This window comes from Balearica regulorum, chromosome 2, assembly GCF_011004875.1.
Source record: "Balearica regulorum gibbericeps isolate bBalReg1 chromosome 2, bBalReg1.pri, whole genome shotgun sequence".
In the NCBI taxonomy this organism is placed as follows: domain Eukaryota; kingdom Metazoa; phylum Chordata; class Aves; order Gruiformes; family Gruidae; genus Balearica; species Balearica regulorum.
Window position 1 is genome coordinate 61,799,783 of NC_046185.1, and position 15,090 is coordinate 61,814,872.

Here is a 15,090-nt window from a genome sequence, read left to right on the forward strand (position 1 = left end):
AAAAGTAAGAAAAGAAGATTATGCAGAGATTTTCATCATGAATTGATCTATTGCAGTGTTTCAATTAAAATATAAAAAAGGGATTTCTAAAGATTAATAGAAAAGGAGCAGCACTAGAAGTTGAATTTCTTACTGGCAAGATTTCAGAAATAATTTGAAGATGATAAAGTTATATTGTTCCAGGTCTGGAATCCTTTTCTCTGGCAAATGAGATGAGGCTTCTCAGAGTCCATCCTTAGGAAGAGAGGCTACTCTCCCCTGCAAGCTTGTACGCTGTAATGAAAATCATTCCTATATGATATTGCAAGGGGCAGCTGAATCAGTTGTCAACAGACCACAAGCGTGTTGAGTTACTGCCATCGCTTACTGATATATATATATATATATTTGCACAGGTAGTGGGATCTAGAGGAATATTATTTTTCTGCTTTGCCCATCTCATAAAAGAGAGAGGAAGGGTGTTTGAAGAGGTTCTGCTATACCATGAACTCAGCAGGTAATTTCAACAGAATCCTTCTCAGGTTTATACTGAACAAGTCTTGGTCCTTCTAATTGATACTTTAATAAAAGGAAACCTAAACATAGTATGTACTTAATGCTATCTTTCTGAATTTCACCAGAAAAAAAACAAAGGCATAGGGTTAGATTTCATGGTGTTTGTCATCAATAAAAATTTTTAAATCATATTTGCTGAGCAGTGAGTGCTCATCCAAGAATGCTGTAAAACTGATTAAATGATCAAATATTTGGCATTTCTTCAACTATGTATGTGTGAGAAACAGACACTTAAATCTCACAGGAAATAGTAAATATTATGGAGACAACACTGCAAGTGATTCTCATTCTCTCTGTTGTTAAAGGGCTGATGCTGATTTCTTTCACTATGGCTACCCCAATTATCTGAGGACTTTAGAAGTCTTTCAGAAGTTTTGATTACAGCCAATGGCATCCTAAACTAGGCCAGGGATAAAAGCCTGTCTCACAGTTTGTGAATAATTGAGTAGGCTTCTGTATAACAATGAGGTGCCTTATGAAAGGCAAATGTTTGTTTGCTGTGTGCTCACATCTGCACCTATTTATTCATATGCTAATGCTTTTTCAAACACTGATATACAAACTGTCTGTTGGTGTAATCAGATAAAAAGCTGCTGAAATGCTTTGGAACTGTATCTGTTTATACCAGCTTTAAAAGTGATTGTAGGTTAAAAATGTAAATTCCAAATGCAAGGATGTACCTTGGTGTATATATATACCAAATTAGGAGGCTTCATTGAGCCGTTGCATTCTTCACACCTCTCCTCTCCCTAAAGGTCTGGAAAAAACAGATGTCAATAAGTTGAAGCAGTAACAGTCCAAGGGTAAAACTTATGGTTTCCTCCTCTTGCTCGTCACTGTTCTCCTTTAAAAGCAAGGGCTGGTCATTCCCGCAGTCTGAATGCTGAAGCCTTTGAATTTGCCCCAATGCGGAACTTTGGGAAAAGGCCTAAAGAGGAGAGTCTTTAAAGATAACTAGCATCTAGCCTTCTTTGATGGATAAAGTCCCAACTAAGACGAGTGTCAAAGCCTCCCTCTTGAATTTTGTCAGTTTAGTTGCAAACCCTCAAACCCACCTCCACACTGTCCCAGATAGATATCTAGTGAAAAAAAGACTGAAGTTGTGATTCAGGAGACCCTGTTCATTTGTCACCTGAAGGAATTGCTTTCGAGTATGCATTTGATGACCTTTTTTCTGGAAAATGTTCTCATCCTCGCAGGGAGAAATCTGACTCCTTGACTTTGCTTGTCTAGTTTTCCATTTATTAGGGATACTTCTGACGACTGGATCTTTCTGATACTTTGCAACATAAGAAAATATGGTTTCACCATATTAAAAAACGAGCAAACAAAAAACCTGAAAAAACTTACTCTTTCAATTGACACAAAGCTTCAGTTACCTTATCACCAGCTGTCCAAAATTCCATGGCTGTGCTAAAACCCGCCACCACTGCTGATGTAGGTTGATCTGTTTTTCTAAAGAGAAGTCTGAGAGGACTGTAAATCATTAAGGGCAGATAATGGAAATAAGGAAATCAATAAAAGATTTGAAATGAAGGCAATGTTTTTTACTTTGATAAAGAACTTCTTAGGAAAAGACATTCCTCAGAGGAAGAGAGGTGAACTGAAAATACACATAGACTAAAAAAAACCCCACAACCCAGATCCCAGAACCAGGAGTATTATTAAAAGTGACACTTTTATTAAATGAATAAATTTGTCCCCTTTGGACAGTTGTTGCTGCTGGTTTTAGTAAGGTCAAAATAGCGTGAATATCCTCTTGTGTGTTACCTGCAAAAGTGGAGCTTCTCGCACTGCAACGTTGTGAAGAGTTAATATGGGTTAATCAAGAGATAACAGTGCTATAGCTTTGGTAAAATAAGTTGCAACACTGCCAGGATGTTATTTGAAGAAAGTACTATCTAATAAAGATAGTTTATGATGTCCCACAGTGTAATGTCATATTTTTCAGGAAATATGATATTGTCTTTTCTTTCCCCCAGGTTAGGTGAAGTAATCTCTGAGATAGGAAGTACAGTTGTACAGTTGCCACTTTACAACCTTAGTAAAAAAAGACCTCAAACTTGTATGCTTTGTAAGAAGTATACTTGCAGAGGATTTCATAAATGCTGTTTTTCTTCCAAAAGTCTTCATAATTAAACATACTGATACTGTAGTCCAATTATAAATTTTTAAAAGGAAACATTTATTTTGACTGATAACATTCATCTGAGAGAATGACAACAGGATAGTGCCAGTAGTGTTATATCAGAATGTAGTTAATTAGGCTTAGTGACACTATATTTACTGCTTATACTCAGTTTAGACAGCATCACACTGAAGGGAAAACTCCTCATTTTAGCTCTCCCTACTCTTATTTCCTTGATTTATTTTTTTTTTAATGGGAGATGTGTTTGATCTGATCCAAATTAAATAGAACTGTACTACTTGTGTCATTAAATTTTGTAGAATTTCTGAAGAAATAGGGCTCTTCATATATGGCCAGTAGAACCATTAACTAGTATTGTGTTTTTGTAGTATTGCAGAGGTTTTTTTGGTTTTCAATGTAACCTTGAAATAACATAAAATTCTGTATGGTATTGTTTATAGAGCTGTGCAAGTACTAAAGAGGAGAATGAAGTAAACTATTTTCATAGATTGTAAAACTAGATTAATATCTAATCCCTTACTTGCATAATATAGTCTAGAGGATTATCCTTAATCAGCTTCTCTTTGAACTGCAAATGTATTCTTATTTGATAATTCAATCCTGACTTCAAATGTCTGGTTATGGCAATACCACCAGAACGCTTTGTAAATAGTCTAATAAAAGTACCCTAGTTGTTTAAAAATGCATTTTGAGCAAAATCTAGTGTGGTTCTCATTAAAATGAGAACATAATGTTGGTTTGTTTTATGCTTTCTGGAGGATTTTATTTTTCACTATGTGTTCCCCAACTTTTTAATAATCTGCATATTTTTTTCCTTTCAAGTTTGTCATTGAAGTAAGTGAGAGAACCAGATGTTGTTGTCCAGCAACTGTCACATTGGCGCTCATTTCAACTTTCTGTGCATACAAGCTCTTCTGATTATTGTATTGTGTTAAAAGCTGCAATAAAAGTTTCTCAATGGTATTGATACTCTCATAGAAATAGAGTATAAATGTGAAAGGTAGAGCTGCGTGGAGTGGTTTCTGAAAGTACTTGATGACAGCCTTAGAATCCCTTTCATATTCAAAGTTCACGGGTTTACTTGCATCTCAGGAATTGTCAAATTTGGCATGCATGAAAAATTGAAGCAAAAAGGTCTGCAAAGTACTGACAATCAGTATGTATAAATTGAAGAATCGGGATTACTTGTGTAGGAATAATTGATGTTCTCAGAATTTTTCAGACTTTTAAAATTAAATATTGTAATTTTAAAATCTCTTTCTACGTCAATTATATAGCTGAATGCATTTGTGATAGTGTCCACCTTTAAAGAATGGCTGATATAATCCATTGCTTTTGTTTACAGATTTTCAGGCGTTGTTGGTTGGTTTTCAAGAAGGCTTCCAGTAAAGGACCTAGGAGGCTAGAAAAATTTCCAGATGAGAAGGCAGCATATTTCAGGAACTTTCACAAGGTAAGTCATGCCTTTCTCGTGAACTGAAGCGTTGCCTGTTTGCCACTCTTCCTTGGGAAGAGTATGTTCTTGATATGTCTAGTTTGCAAACAATACAGTGAGAATCGGATTGAAAACTTAATCCTGACACTAAAAGCACAGTAAAATGTCCGTAAATCTCAGTGACGCAGGTGAGATACCACAATGTTTTTTCCAGATGAGCACAACCCCCCCAACATATGTGAAATGACACATTGATTATTTTTTTTTCCTTAAACATGAGCATTTTGAAAATGTGTGAAATTGGCTGCTTAATCAAATTTTTAACCTTAGTTATTAACTAAATATTGAACAAATTCTGAAAATGCTAAATGCCTTGGTTGTAATGGCGACACTGTTTGAATATGTAACGTTTTTCCCAGAGCTCTTCAAGATTTACAGGCTCTGTCAACAGAAAGGATTTTTAAAGGTAAAAATTCAGGATTCACTGAAGGAGATTCTCCCTGCTTTCTCTGTCACTATCAATTCTGTGATGGAAAACAAGATATTCGAGCATGGGTTTTTCTCTCTGTCTTGTAAGTTACTGTTATCAGCTCCCCATGACATGCAGTAGATTTCAAGTTAGCTAATCCTAAAATAGGGCAGGGCCCTGTGCTTGTACTGTTGTCTTCTATCCAGTCACCTTTAGCTTTATGTCATATCAACGTTAGATATTATGTTAAAACTGGCAAGTTGAAACACAAAGATGACTTAGCCAAGGTCACATGGCAAGCAGTGAAAGAGTGATGATGTCTTGAAGGCAGGTCTAATGCTTTTTATCTTAGAACTACAAATTATCCTTTAAGTTCCAGTACCCTCTTTGTATCTTTAAATGAAATATGTATATATATAAAAAATAAATAGCATACAATTATCCTGTGAATATTTTCTAACAAAAAGAGCCCCAGTAATTTCATATTGCCAAAAATTCAGCTTCTGGTTTTATATTGGCATCCAGGTTTAGGACTGACATGTACTAGATGTAGGATGAAAATGTAGGGCTTTGGGGGCAGCATTTGGGGGTGTTAAATTGTCGTTTGAGCATGTTATTGCCTATAACATACTTTATGTGTAAAAGAATTCAGAAACACTTTATATGTTTCTTGTCAGCTGTCGTCTTTGTAGAAAAATCATGTGAAATGTAAGAATCATTTGAGAAGCTAAAAAAGTAACATAGATACAGTTGCAGCTGCATGTTGTAGTATCAACATTAAGTGTGGCCCTTTGCATGTAACATAAGCAAATGGTAAGGATGTTATAGTTCTTTCTCATCTCTTTTTTTTTTTTCCTCACTTATTCCACTCCTTGGGGGTGGGGAGGGGGAAGAGCAAGAAATGAATACTCTTTCTAATTTTAAAGGATACTGGGTTTCTGGCTGTAGAGAAAAAAGAATTGTATCCATTCACTTGGATGATACCCATTTTTCAAATAAAGTCATGAAATCATTTCTAAAGTTATATTATCAGAAAATAGAAACCTTGAATCTTATTCTCAGGCTTGATTTTTTTTTTTTTTAAAGGATATTTTATTATTTCATAATGATTATTCTCCTCAATTGCCTCCATTCTGATAAATGAAATAGTGGTGAAGTAGATGTGCATGAGTTGTGAATAGTCATCAAGCGTGACTATTGAGGGAACAGTGAAGGTTGTTATGGGAGCAGATATAGTAATTTGATTGCTGATATTGAATGAAAATATCCGGATTCTCCTTCTTTCTTTTCTAGAGCTGCTTATTGCTTTCTTATATTTTGAAGTAGTTCAAAATGCATGTTTATTGCTATCCAGTGCAAACTGTTAGCTGTGTTTCAAAATTCGTTTTCTTTATTCACTCACAAAATATAAGGAGGGCATCTGGTATGCAAAGTTGAAGGGTAACTTTGAACTCTAAGAATCAATGAAAAAATTATTAAATATTGAAGAAATGAAAGACCTGGGTTTTTTTAAGGAAGATCAAAATATATGTTGCAAGTCTGGCTCCTTATGAAAGAACACCACACTTGAATGGGTGAAAGGCTCTGATCACACGCTAATATTCATATAAGAATATGTATGTCAACCTTGACATCCTTATTCTTGTACAATCTCGTTATAACTAGTAGGAGAAAGGGGGTGGTGCAGACGAGGCCTCAGAATGTCCTGAGATTCTCTAGGAACTCATGTCCTTCAGACCTTCAGTCTAGGTTACCTTGGGAGAAAATTGAGGAGTAGCACTTAGTCTTACCACATTGTACTGTGCAGGTTTTATAGCTTTCTCATGCAGAGTTACAGGAGAAAATCTTACCTCTCAAGTGGAAACATAACAAAAATGAATATATTTGATTTATCTGCATTCAAATCAGTATCTAGAATCACAAACAATACCCCATTATAAGTCATCAAGATCTTAAGCATCTCCACTTTTCCATTTTCGTTGGAGTTTGAAATGTATCTCATATCAAATTGCTGTTTAAAGCACTTTACCTAGATGGATATATATCTTCTATACTTTTGTGATAAACCTGTGTAGTGGGCAATGTGAGTTATAGAAGGGGCTCTGGGCAAAAAAAAAAAAAAAAAAAAAAAAAAAAAGGATAAAACAGGGCTGGTAGTGCAAATCTAAGAGAAATAAAAATAGAGATATTCTGGTTTACATATCCTAAATAAGTATTTATTAATGTGCAAATAAGCTGACGTCTTTAGTAAATTGACTCCTCCTCCCTCTCCAGTATCCAGACAATATGTAGGTTTATTTGTTGCTCAGTAAATTCTCTAATGCTGCTGTGCATTGCTATGGTGTTTTTTTTCTAATCATTTTCTTTTTATAAATAACAGTAATGGCATTAGTCCTTATAGAGAAGTGCCTCCTGACAGTAACAGTGAATATTACATTCATTAGTCAAAACATACCTCATCCGTTCATTCCAGTTTCTAGTATCAAATTAAAGCTTCTCATTACTGTAAATTTAGATCATTACACTCTTGCTCAGGTAAGTTATAGCTTAGCTGCACTGTTTTCCCTTGAACATTCATTCTAGAGGTTGTGCAGAGCAGCTGTGTTTACTCCCATTACTCCAAAGAGGGCATGAAGTGGCAATAGCTCTGCACCCATCCCAGGGGTGGGTACGTTCTTGGGTGCTGTTGCTACACTATCAGAAAAGGTTAAAAACAGACACCACAGCTTTACCAACTTAAAAGAGGGCATAAATAACATGTGCCTTCATTTTTGTAAAAGAAGATAAAAGGTATGCAAAAAGTGACCTTCTTTCAGGCTCTGGAGGCATACTGAGTGCCTGTCACCCATTAGGAGGGGCTTGCAGGAGCATTACAGGAAGTCAGCACGGCTGAGTAGCAACATGAAGGTTACTAGAAATGAAAGATCAAACTTTCAAAACCTGAAGTGTATCCAAATAAACTAGAAAACATTGCACAGTTGGCCAATTAATTGTTAAAGCAGAACCAGAAAGAGCAAAGTAGAGCTTGAAGAGCGACTAACCAGAAGAGTTAAGACTGGTTATAAATACAGAGTCTGACCCATCAGGATTAAAAGGCTTGCCAAAGACCCTGTGCATCCAAATGACAGAGTATAAAGGACATGTGCAAGACAGAGAGTAGACACGAGCGCGTGTGTGTTGGGGTTTACCGTAGAGGAAACTGGCGTGTTCTGGTGTGGGTATGCAAGGGAGGATTCTGCAGACATGTCTCTGTGTCATAAACTTGGTCATAGATACTTCAACCCCAGCTACACAGAATGGTCACTGAATTACTAATAGTAGTCCATAAACTCCAAAATGGGAACCAATAGCTGGGGATTCTTCCATTACTTGTAAAATCTCCAGTTCCAATAGTGCATGCTTCTCTTTCACTAATAAGGTAAATAAGATTAAATAACTAATAAGGTAAATAAGGTTAAGATTATATCAACATCAGCTATCTCTGAGGTTCTGAGTCTTAAGTTACCAAGATTAAAGTAGGATAAGATTTTTAGAATTTTTTTTTGTTATTATGTTCGATTATGACGTGCTTTATATATATCTGCAAATGCAAAATAAAATGAATTGCACAACAGTTTAGCAATTACTTCCGATAGTCAAAAATATATATGGAACAGATGGTGTTAAGCACATGATATATAATATCTGTCCACAAAAATATATAATAATCAAGAAAAATAATAGCAGTAGCCTTCTAATTGTAATCTACTAAATTAAGTATGTGGCCAGCACCACACAAGGGGATCTGCATTACATTTTTTCTTTCACTGCTTGATTGTCCTGAAGAAACTTTTGGAATGCTAAATACTAATTTCAGAAAATGGTGATTTATGTGTAGATGAGGCTTTGGGCAACGTGACCTAGTGGAGGGTGTCCCTGCCCGCAGCAGGGGGGTTGGAACTAGATGGTCTTTAAGGTCCCTTCCAACCCAAACCATTCTATAATGATTCTATGATTCTATGATGTGGCACTTAAGGACATGGTTTAGTGGGGGATTTGGCAGTGCTAGGTTAATGGTTGGACTTGATGATCTTAAAGGTCTTTTCCAACCTAAATGATTCTGTGGTTCTATTATTAAATGTTTCTATGTAATGCTATCCCAGTGATTTATGGCAAGTTCTTATATCAGCTAGAGTGATTTCTTCAACAGTTCTTCTCAATAAGATGTCCTGTGGACGTGCACGCACAAGCACACACTCAGAGTTTCTGTAGTGAGTTTGTAGTCCTGTAGTCCCTGGTTTGTAAGGGAAAGAAGGGGACAGGTTCTTTTTATGTTTAAAAACTCAGTATGCAGAAACAGTAAGATATTTACTCTGTTACAGCACAGTTGCTAGTCTCGAGTTGAGATGGCCTTAAACCATGAGGTGGTTATTCACTTGAAAATATTTCAAGATAAGTGAATTCCTGATAACTTTGAAAAACACTGAATTTTGCCACAGTCTAGCCCATACTATTCTGAAATGTGATTACAACTCTAAAATGAAAAATGAAAATATTTACATATAGTAGCACTGTCATAATCCTTATGAGAACTTCTCTCTGATTGTTTCCACTTACTCAGTTACCTTTGGGTTGTTGGGGTTTTTTCCCTGTGTTCTCTAGCCATTGCCAGGTTGCCTAAATAAAGATTCTTACTGCTAAAGAAATGTGAACTAGACTACACTTTATTCTAGTTTAGTCCAAGAGTTCTGCTTTATTGTGGTCTACTTCAGCCTCTTGTGTTGCTCATGTTCACTACAGATCAGAAGTTATGCAAGTCTCCTTATGGACCTCTGTAATCTGGGACACTGATATTATTCCTCATGATATTGCATTGCTTCTCAGATGCAAAGGCATTCTCAAAAGGAAGTTGGATAAACATCTATCAAAACGTAATTGTTAGGCTTGCGTTCTTGTGCTTTTTGTGATAAGATATAACACTTGAATTGCATCCAAATTTGAATATTATTTGAATTCCCCTTCCTCTTCTCTTTTCTTCTCTTTTCTTCTTTTCTCTTTTTTCTCTTTTCTCTTTTTTCTTTTCTCTCTTCTCTTCTCTTCTCTTCTCTTCTCTTCTCTTCTCTTCTCTTCTCTTCTCTTCTCTTCTCTTCTCTTCTCTTCTCTTCTCTTCTCTTCTCTTCTCTCTTTTTTTTTTTTTTTTTTAATAATGTTTATGCTTTCTGTTTTTCAAAATCTCAAATTCAAACCTGTCTGGTTCTGCTATGTTGACCATTCAGCTTCCACTGTTTGTTAGTTGAACTAAGTTTCCTCAATAAGTCTTTATTTTCTCATCTGGTTAAATTCACTCAAAAATTCATATTAGCTGAAAACTAAATATGAATACCGTACGAAGATCTGGTCACATTCACAGATATTGGATTTTTACTTTGAGAAAAATCCCAAATTTAGACCATTTTATCCTTTCCCTCTTCTCCTCTTATCCTTGTTCTTTAAAAGTGTGGTCATATTTTATTGCCCAGAACTTCTTTCAGAAAATTTCAGAATAGTGATCTCAATGTAGTATTTTCTTAGGAGCCCAGTGAACGCATGTGTGCGTGTGTGACTATGTTAGTTCTTGAATAGTATTTTTCAAATTTTTATCTGCAAAGAACTGAGAATGTAACAGTTCTTTTTTGTAAGTCTTTGTTCTTTCAGGTTGAAAGAGGTGCCCAAATGTACTTTGTGTGGTTTTTACACCCTTATTTTACTGAGTCTTCCAAAGCAGAGATGATAACTACATTTTCCTGAAAATTATATCCTTATTTTTCCCCATTTTGACATGTAATTCTCTTCAAATATTTGTTTACAGCACTTTCAAGTAGTATCTTGTCTTCCAGCAAAATCATCTGGTTGGTATGGGAAGGTTACAAAGGACATTGCTTTCATGGGCAGCTATTACTTGGCTGATGAGATTAAAATGAACCCTATTTAAATGAATAACTGTTAGTAAAATTACTCAGTTCTGTACACCAAACAATAAGATTTGCAGTAATTATCAGACCCTCTTAAAATATAGAAGTATCTGAACAACATAATTGTTCAAAGCAAGCATTCTATGCACCAAAAAGCAAATTGCAGGAATAATTGAAGCTATGCTGGTAATAAAGCTGTTAACAGAGTCTGAGTACATCAAAGGGAAGCATGCAAACTAATAAAACAAAATCTCTTTTAACAAAGATTGTATTAAGGCAATAACATCTTCTTTCCTTAACAACGTAGTGAAGAAATCTACAAGCTGAGCTTGCTGACAGGACTTTGAGTTCCTATAAGCATGGACCTAAAGTGCTTAAATGACCTTATCAGTCTCTTCCTGTGCAGGACTCTACTCATCCTTCTAAACCTTGAAGGCACAGACTATTAATTAGGAGTTTCAATTGACAGGGTAAATAAAATGTGATGTCAATGGGTGGCTTTGAGTTCCTCAGCAGTGGCATCAGTGGCTGAATCTAAGTATCGAGGAGGGAATAAGTGATGGGAAAAGTAAAGATAATCTCTTTGTCTCTACTGGTAACACAAAGCAACGCCCACACATGTTAGTGGTGGTACTTATATGAAGATCCATGTACACTTATTACAGTAAATTCATAGAAGTACTTGAGTGTGTGCACAGTTTTGCAGCAAAAGGGACACTCTGCTCTTAAAAATCAGCTGTTTAAATAGGATCCTGTATTCCTGTTGCATTAAGCGTTAAAACAAGCTGGAAGATTGAACTTTTACTGTAAAAAAAAATTGGATAGGGGAGGAACATTTAAACATTTCAGCAGGAGGGGAAAAAAAAGAATATTATATAAACCTTCTGAAATGTTATTGACCCATAGAATAATTCAGGTTGAAAGGGACCTTTGGGGTCCATCTAGTTCAAACTCCTGCTTAAAGCAACATCCATCAGATCACGTTGCTCATGGCCATGCCCAATTGGGTTTGGAATATCTTCAGGGATGGATGCTCCATGACTTCTACAAAGCTGAAGATGAAGTCCTGCACCTGAGACCAAATAACCAAAGCAGCAACAGAGGCTGTGGACTGAGGGCAGCTCTGCTGACAAGGCCCCGAGGGTCCTGCTGGGCAGTGAGCTGAGCCTGAGCCAGCCATGTGCCCTGGCAGCAATGAAGGCAAGCCATGTCCTGGGCTGCCTCAGCAGGAGTATAGGCAGCAGGCAGAGGACTTTCAGCTAGGAAAAAACTTCCACTCTACTGAGTGCTTGTTAAGCCATACCTGGAATATTGTGCCCAGTTTTGGTTCCCTTGCTTTTCTGTTCAAGAGAGACGCTGAAAAAACTGAGAGGATCCAACTGTGGGCCAGTGAGGAAATTGGAGGTTGGAAAACCTGACATATGAGGAAAGGTTGAAAGAAATGAGTTTACAGTAGTGAAGAGAGAAGACCCAGGGGGATCTAATCACAGCCTTCCAGTTTTGATGAGGTGGCTGGGGTGGGAAACAGAGGTGCATCTTCTCAAGTATGCGCAGGGAAAGGGCAAGAGGCAACAGGCAGAGGTTGCTTCAGGGGAAATTAGCTGGATATAGGGAGAAAAAAAAATTAGCCATGGGAACAACTAAACAGCAGAGCAGGCTGACCAGAGAGGTCAGTATTTCCTCACAGGAAATCGTGAAGACCTAGCTTGGCAGGGCCCTGTGTAACGTAATCTAAGGCCCTGCTTTCAAGGGTGGATCAGATGATCTCCAGGGTCCCTTCCAACTCATAGTTCCGTGAACTGTCATTAAAGTTGCTACAAGTTCTTGATACATCCCTGTGCTGCATGTGTTGTGTCAAACTGGTCCTGCCCTCTCCTGAGTATATTTCAGTTATTTCTAGTGATGGAAAAAATACTTAATCTTCCTAATGTCTCTTAAAACAGTCTCTAGAGAGCTTTTCTTTGAACTACTTTAGTGTTATTGCTTTACAGTAGAGAATATGATGGTTTGTGTGTCAGTTATGTATATTCTGGTTTTGCCATGAAAATCTAGCCATGTTTTGGCAAAGTTTACAGGCTTTGCAAACCTGTATTATTTTGTGCATGTTTGTTAGAAACACTTCTGAATTTGACAGCTAAAATGTCTCGTGTCATCTGGAAAGCTTCCTATATGATAGAAATTCAAATAATTTTTCTCTCTTGAGTAACGAAATATGTTCCCTCCAGTTCTTTCAGGGCTACAGCCTGACATTCACTCTAATAGCTGCTTGTCATTTCTGAAGACTAGTAGGGGTCAGGTGTTTGAGATGAGATCATGGGGCCATTCTCTGTATGTATATCCTTTGGCACCTAGGTAACATGGAAAGGAAAAATGTTGAATTAAAACTTAGAGAAGAAATAGATCAAATCCTAGAGCATCAGAGAAGAATAAAGGAATAAATGCTCCAGCACTTTACGAAAGCACCTTATCAATTAGTTATCTAGGAGAAACACCAAAGGCTTCTGGCAGACGGAAAGCTGGCTGTTCAAGAAGTTGATATGAGAAATGCTAAAGGGAAGAATGGGATGGGAAGATGGTGAAGAAAGTGCATATTATTAAGGGTAAACTGAAATTCATTTTAATTGACTTTGAACAAAAGCAAGGAGACTGGTACAGAAATAAAAATCTGACAATGAGAGGCAGGTGGACAAGGACAGAAAGAGTATGGACAACTTTGTCTCTTCAGCCCTATTATATCTGGGGCAAAGAGTGTCACTGCAGCAGGACAGATGCACATTGAGAGAAAGCAAGAGGGATTGTTGTGATTTTTGCACAAAGGCAAATTGCGCTCTAGTAACACTGCCTACCTCATGTTTCAGCAGCTGGGAGGTGTGCGCTTCTCAGACATTTCCCAGGAGTGGCAGGTTCTGAAATAAGAAGACGCTGCGTTTGGGAGCAAGGGTTTCAGTACCAGGTACCCAGATGAAGCTGGGGGATGGGTACTTCTGAGAAGAGAGACTGGGAATAAGTTCTCTGAAGGAGTTCTCCACTGGTCCTTGAGGGGAGATCGAGAAGAAACAGCTGAGCTAGGCTATAAATCAGCTCGGTTCTGCTGTGGAGTTTTGCACTAACTAAGCTCCCCTTTTTAATGCAAGTGTTGCTGAAAAGCTGAATCCTGGACATCTCAAATTCAGATCGAAAGTTTAAAGAGCATATTTTTGACTTTCATTTGTTTTCACCATACAGTCTCTTTGTTCCTTCCCTGTCAAGAAGTGAGGAAGGTGTGAAAGGAAATTTATATTTATGAAATCATCTGTGTGAAATATACTTGTGTGATGACCATTATGGAAGAACCCTGAAAGAAACCAGGATATAACCGCTATACCATTAAGTCAGAAAAACAGTATGAAGTTATGAGAATCAAACATAATTTATAAAGTATCTATTTAACAGAATGGTATTTATCATTTATTGTGACTGAGGTGAAAAGTAGTTATGAAAAATGAAATGCAATCATATAATTAAGACAAAGTGTATCATAATATGTATAGAAGGGGTGCAAATAAAAGTAAAGGTATTTATTTGTGTTAACATACAGGGATCAGACCCAGTGGGGCACACTGCCATACAAACAACAGGAAAATGGTGGACTAAACTTATGGTCAAAGTAATATTTAAGTCTTCCTTTCCTAGCCTTCAGCACTTGACTCTGCATTTGTTATTTGTTCCAATATTGTTTGTGCCTATTCTCACTATTCAAGCGTAGAAAGTAAGTATACCACATAAATAATAAAAGTTCATGGTGAAAGTTAAAGACCTAATTATCTAGCCTACTGTTTATACCACTAGTAAAGAAATGTTATGTGAGGATAGGTTTTGGATTTTTTTTCTTAATGACCATTTTCTCTCGAACCTACTCTGAATTGTGTCTGTGTTGTTGGAAGACTGTTTACCATTTTGATGTGGAAATGGGAAGAGGCATGGTCCCTTGTGCAATAGCTATAAAAGGAAGCAGACAGGTACAAACATCATGTTATGGTGTACCAGGAAGGGCAGACAGATTTGTCACTGTAATTTACTTTCTCTTAATAAAGGGAGATGAAATATAATAAGGCTTATGAGTACTAAGTTTCATTCAAGGTTTTGATTTGCTTATAGTAAGGGAGGCTTTGCAACGTAAATAAAGAGCAATTTATTATGAAAATTGGGACAAAGCTATCTAATTTTTACTTCTCCATGGAAGGAAATTTGAAATTCAAATCACTGGCTGATTAAGGTTATTAAAAATGCATTAGAATTGAAAATGTAGCTGTATGTAATTGTCATAATAGATATTCAAAATTAATTTATCCCTGATGACAATTAAGGTAAAAGAATTTTCAAATTATCAGCTAACGAATTGCAGTTAATTTTAGAAGCAAATAAAGTGAAAACATTTCAAAAAGTTTGTCAAAAAATTAAAACTATCTCTTTTTAAAAAAATTCCTACAGAATGGTTACATTCCTGTTTAGAATCTTTCCTTTTCTTCTTTTTCAAATTACTGCATTCTATTGCTTTTTTTTTTTCTTTTGC

General features: G+C 36.5%; 1 protein-coding gene across 1 annotated transcript in view; it reads left to right on the forward strand.

Moving 5' to 3' along the window:
- The window catches only part of DOK6 (docking protein 6), a 254,769-nt gene that overhangs the window by 95,681 nt on the left and 143,998 nt on the right, over positions 1-15,090 (forward strand). Inside the window, exon 2 of the mRNA XM_075744536.1 lies at positions 4,050-4,157. Coding sequence (XP_075600651.1) covers positions 4,050-4,157 — 108 coding nt within the window. The remainder of the gene's footprint in view (positions 1-4,049; positions 4,158-15,090) is intronic.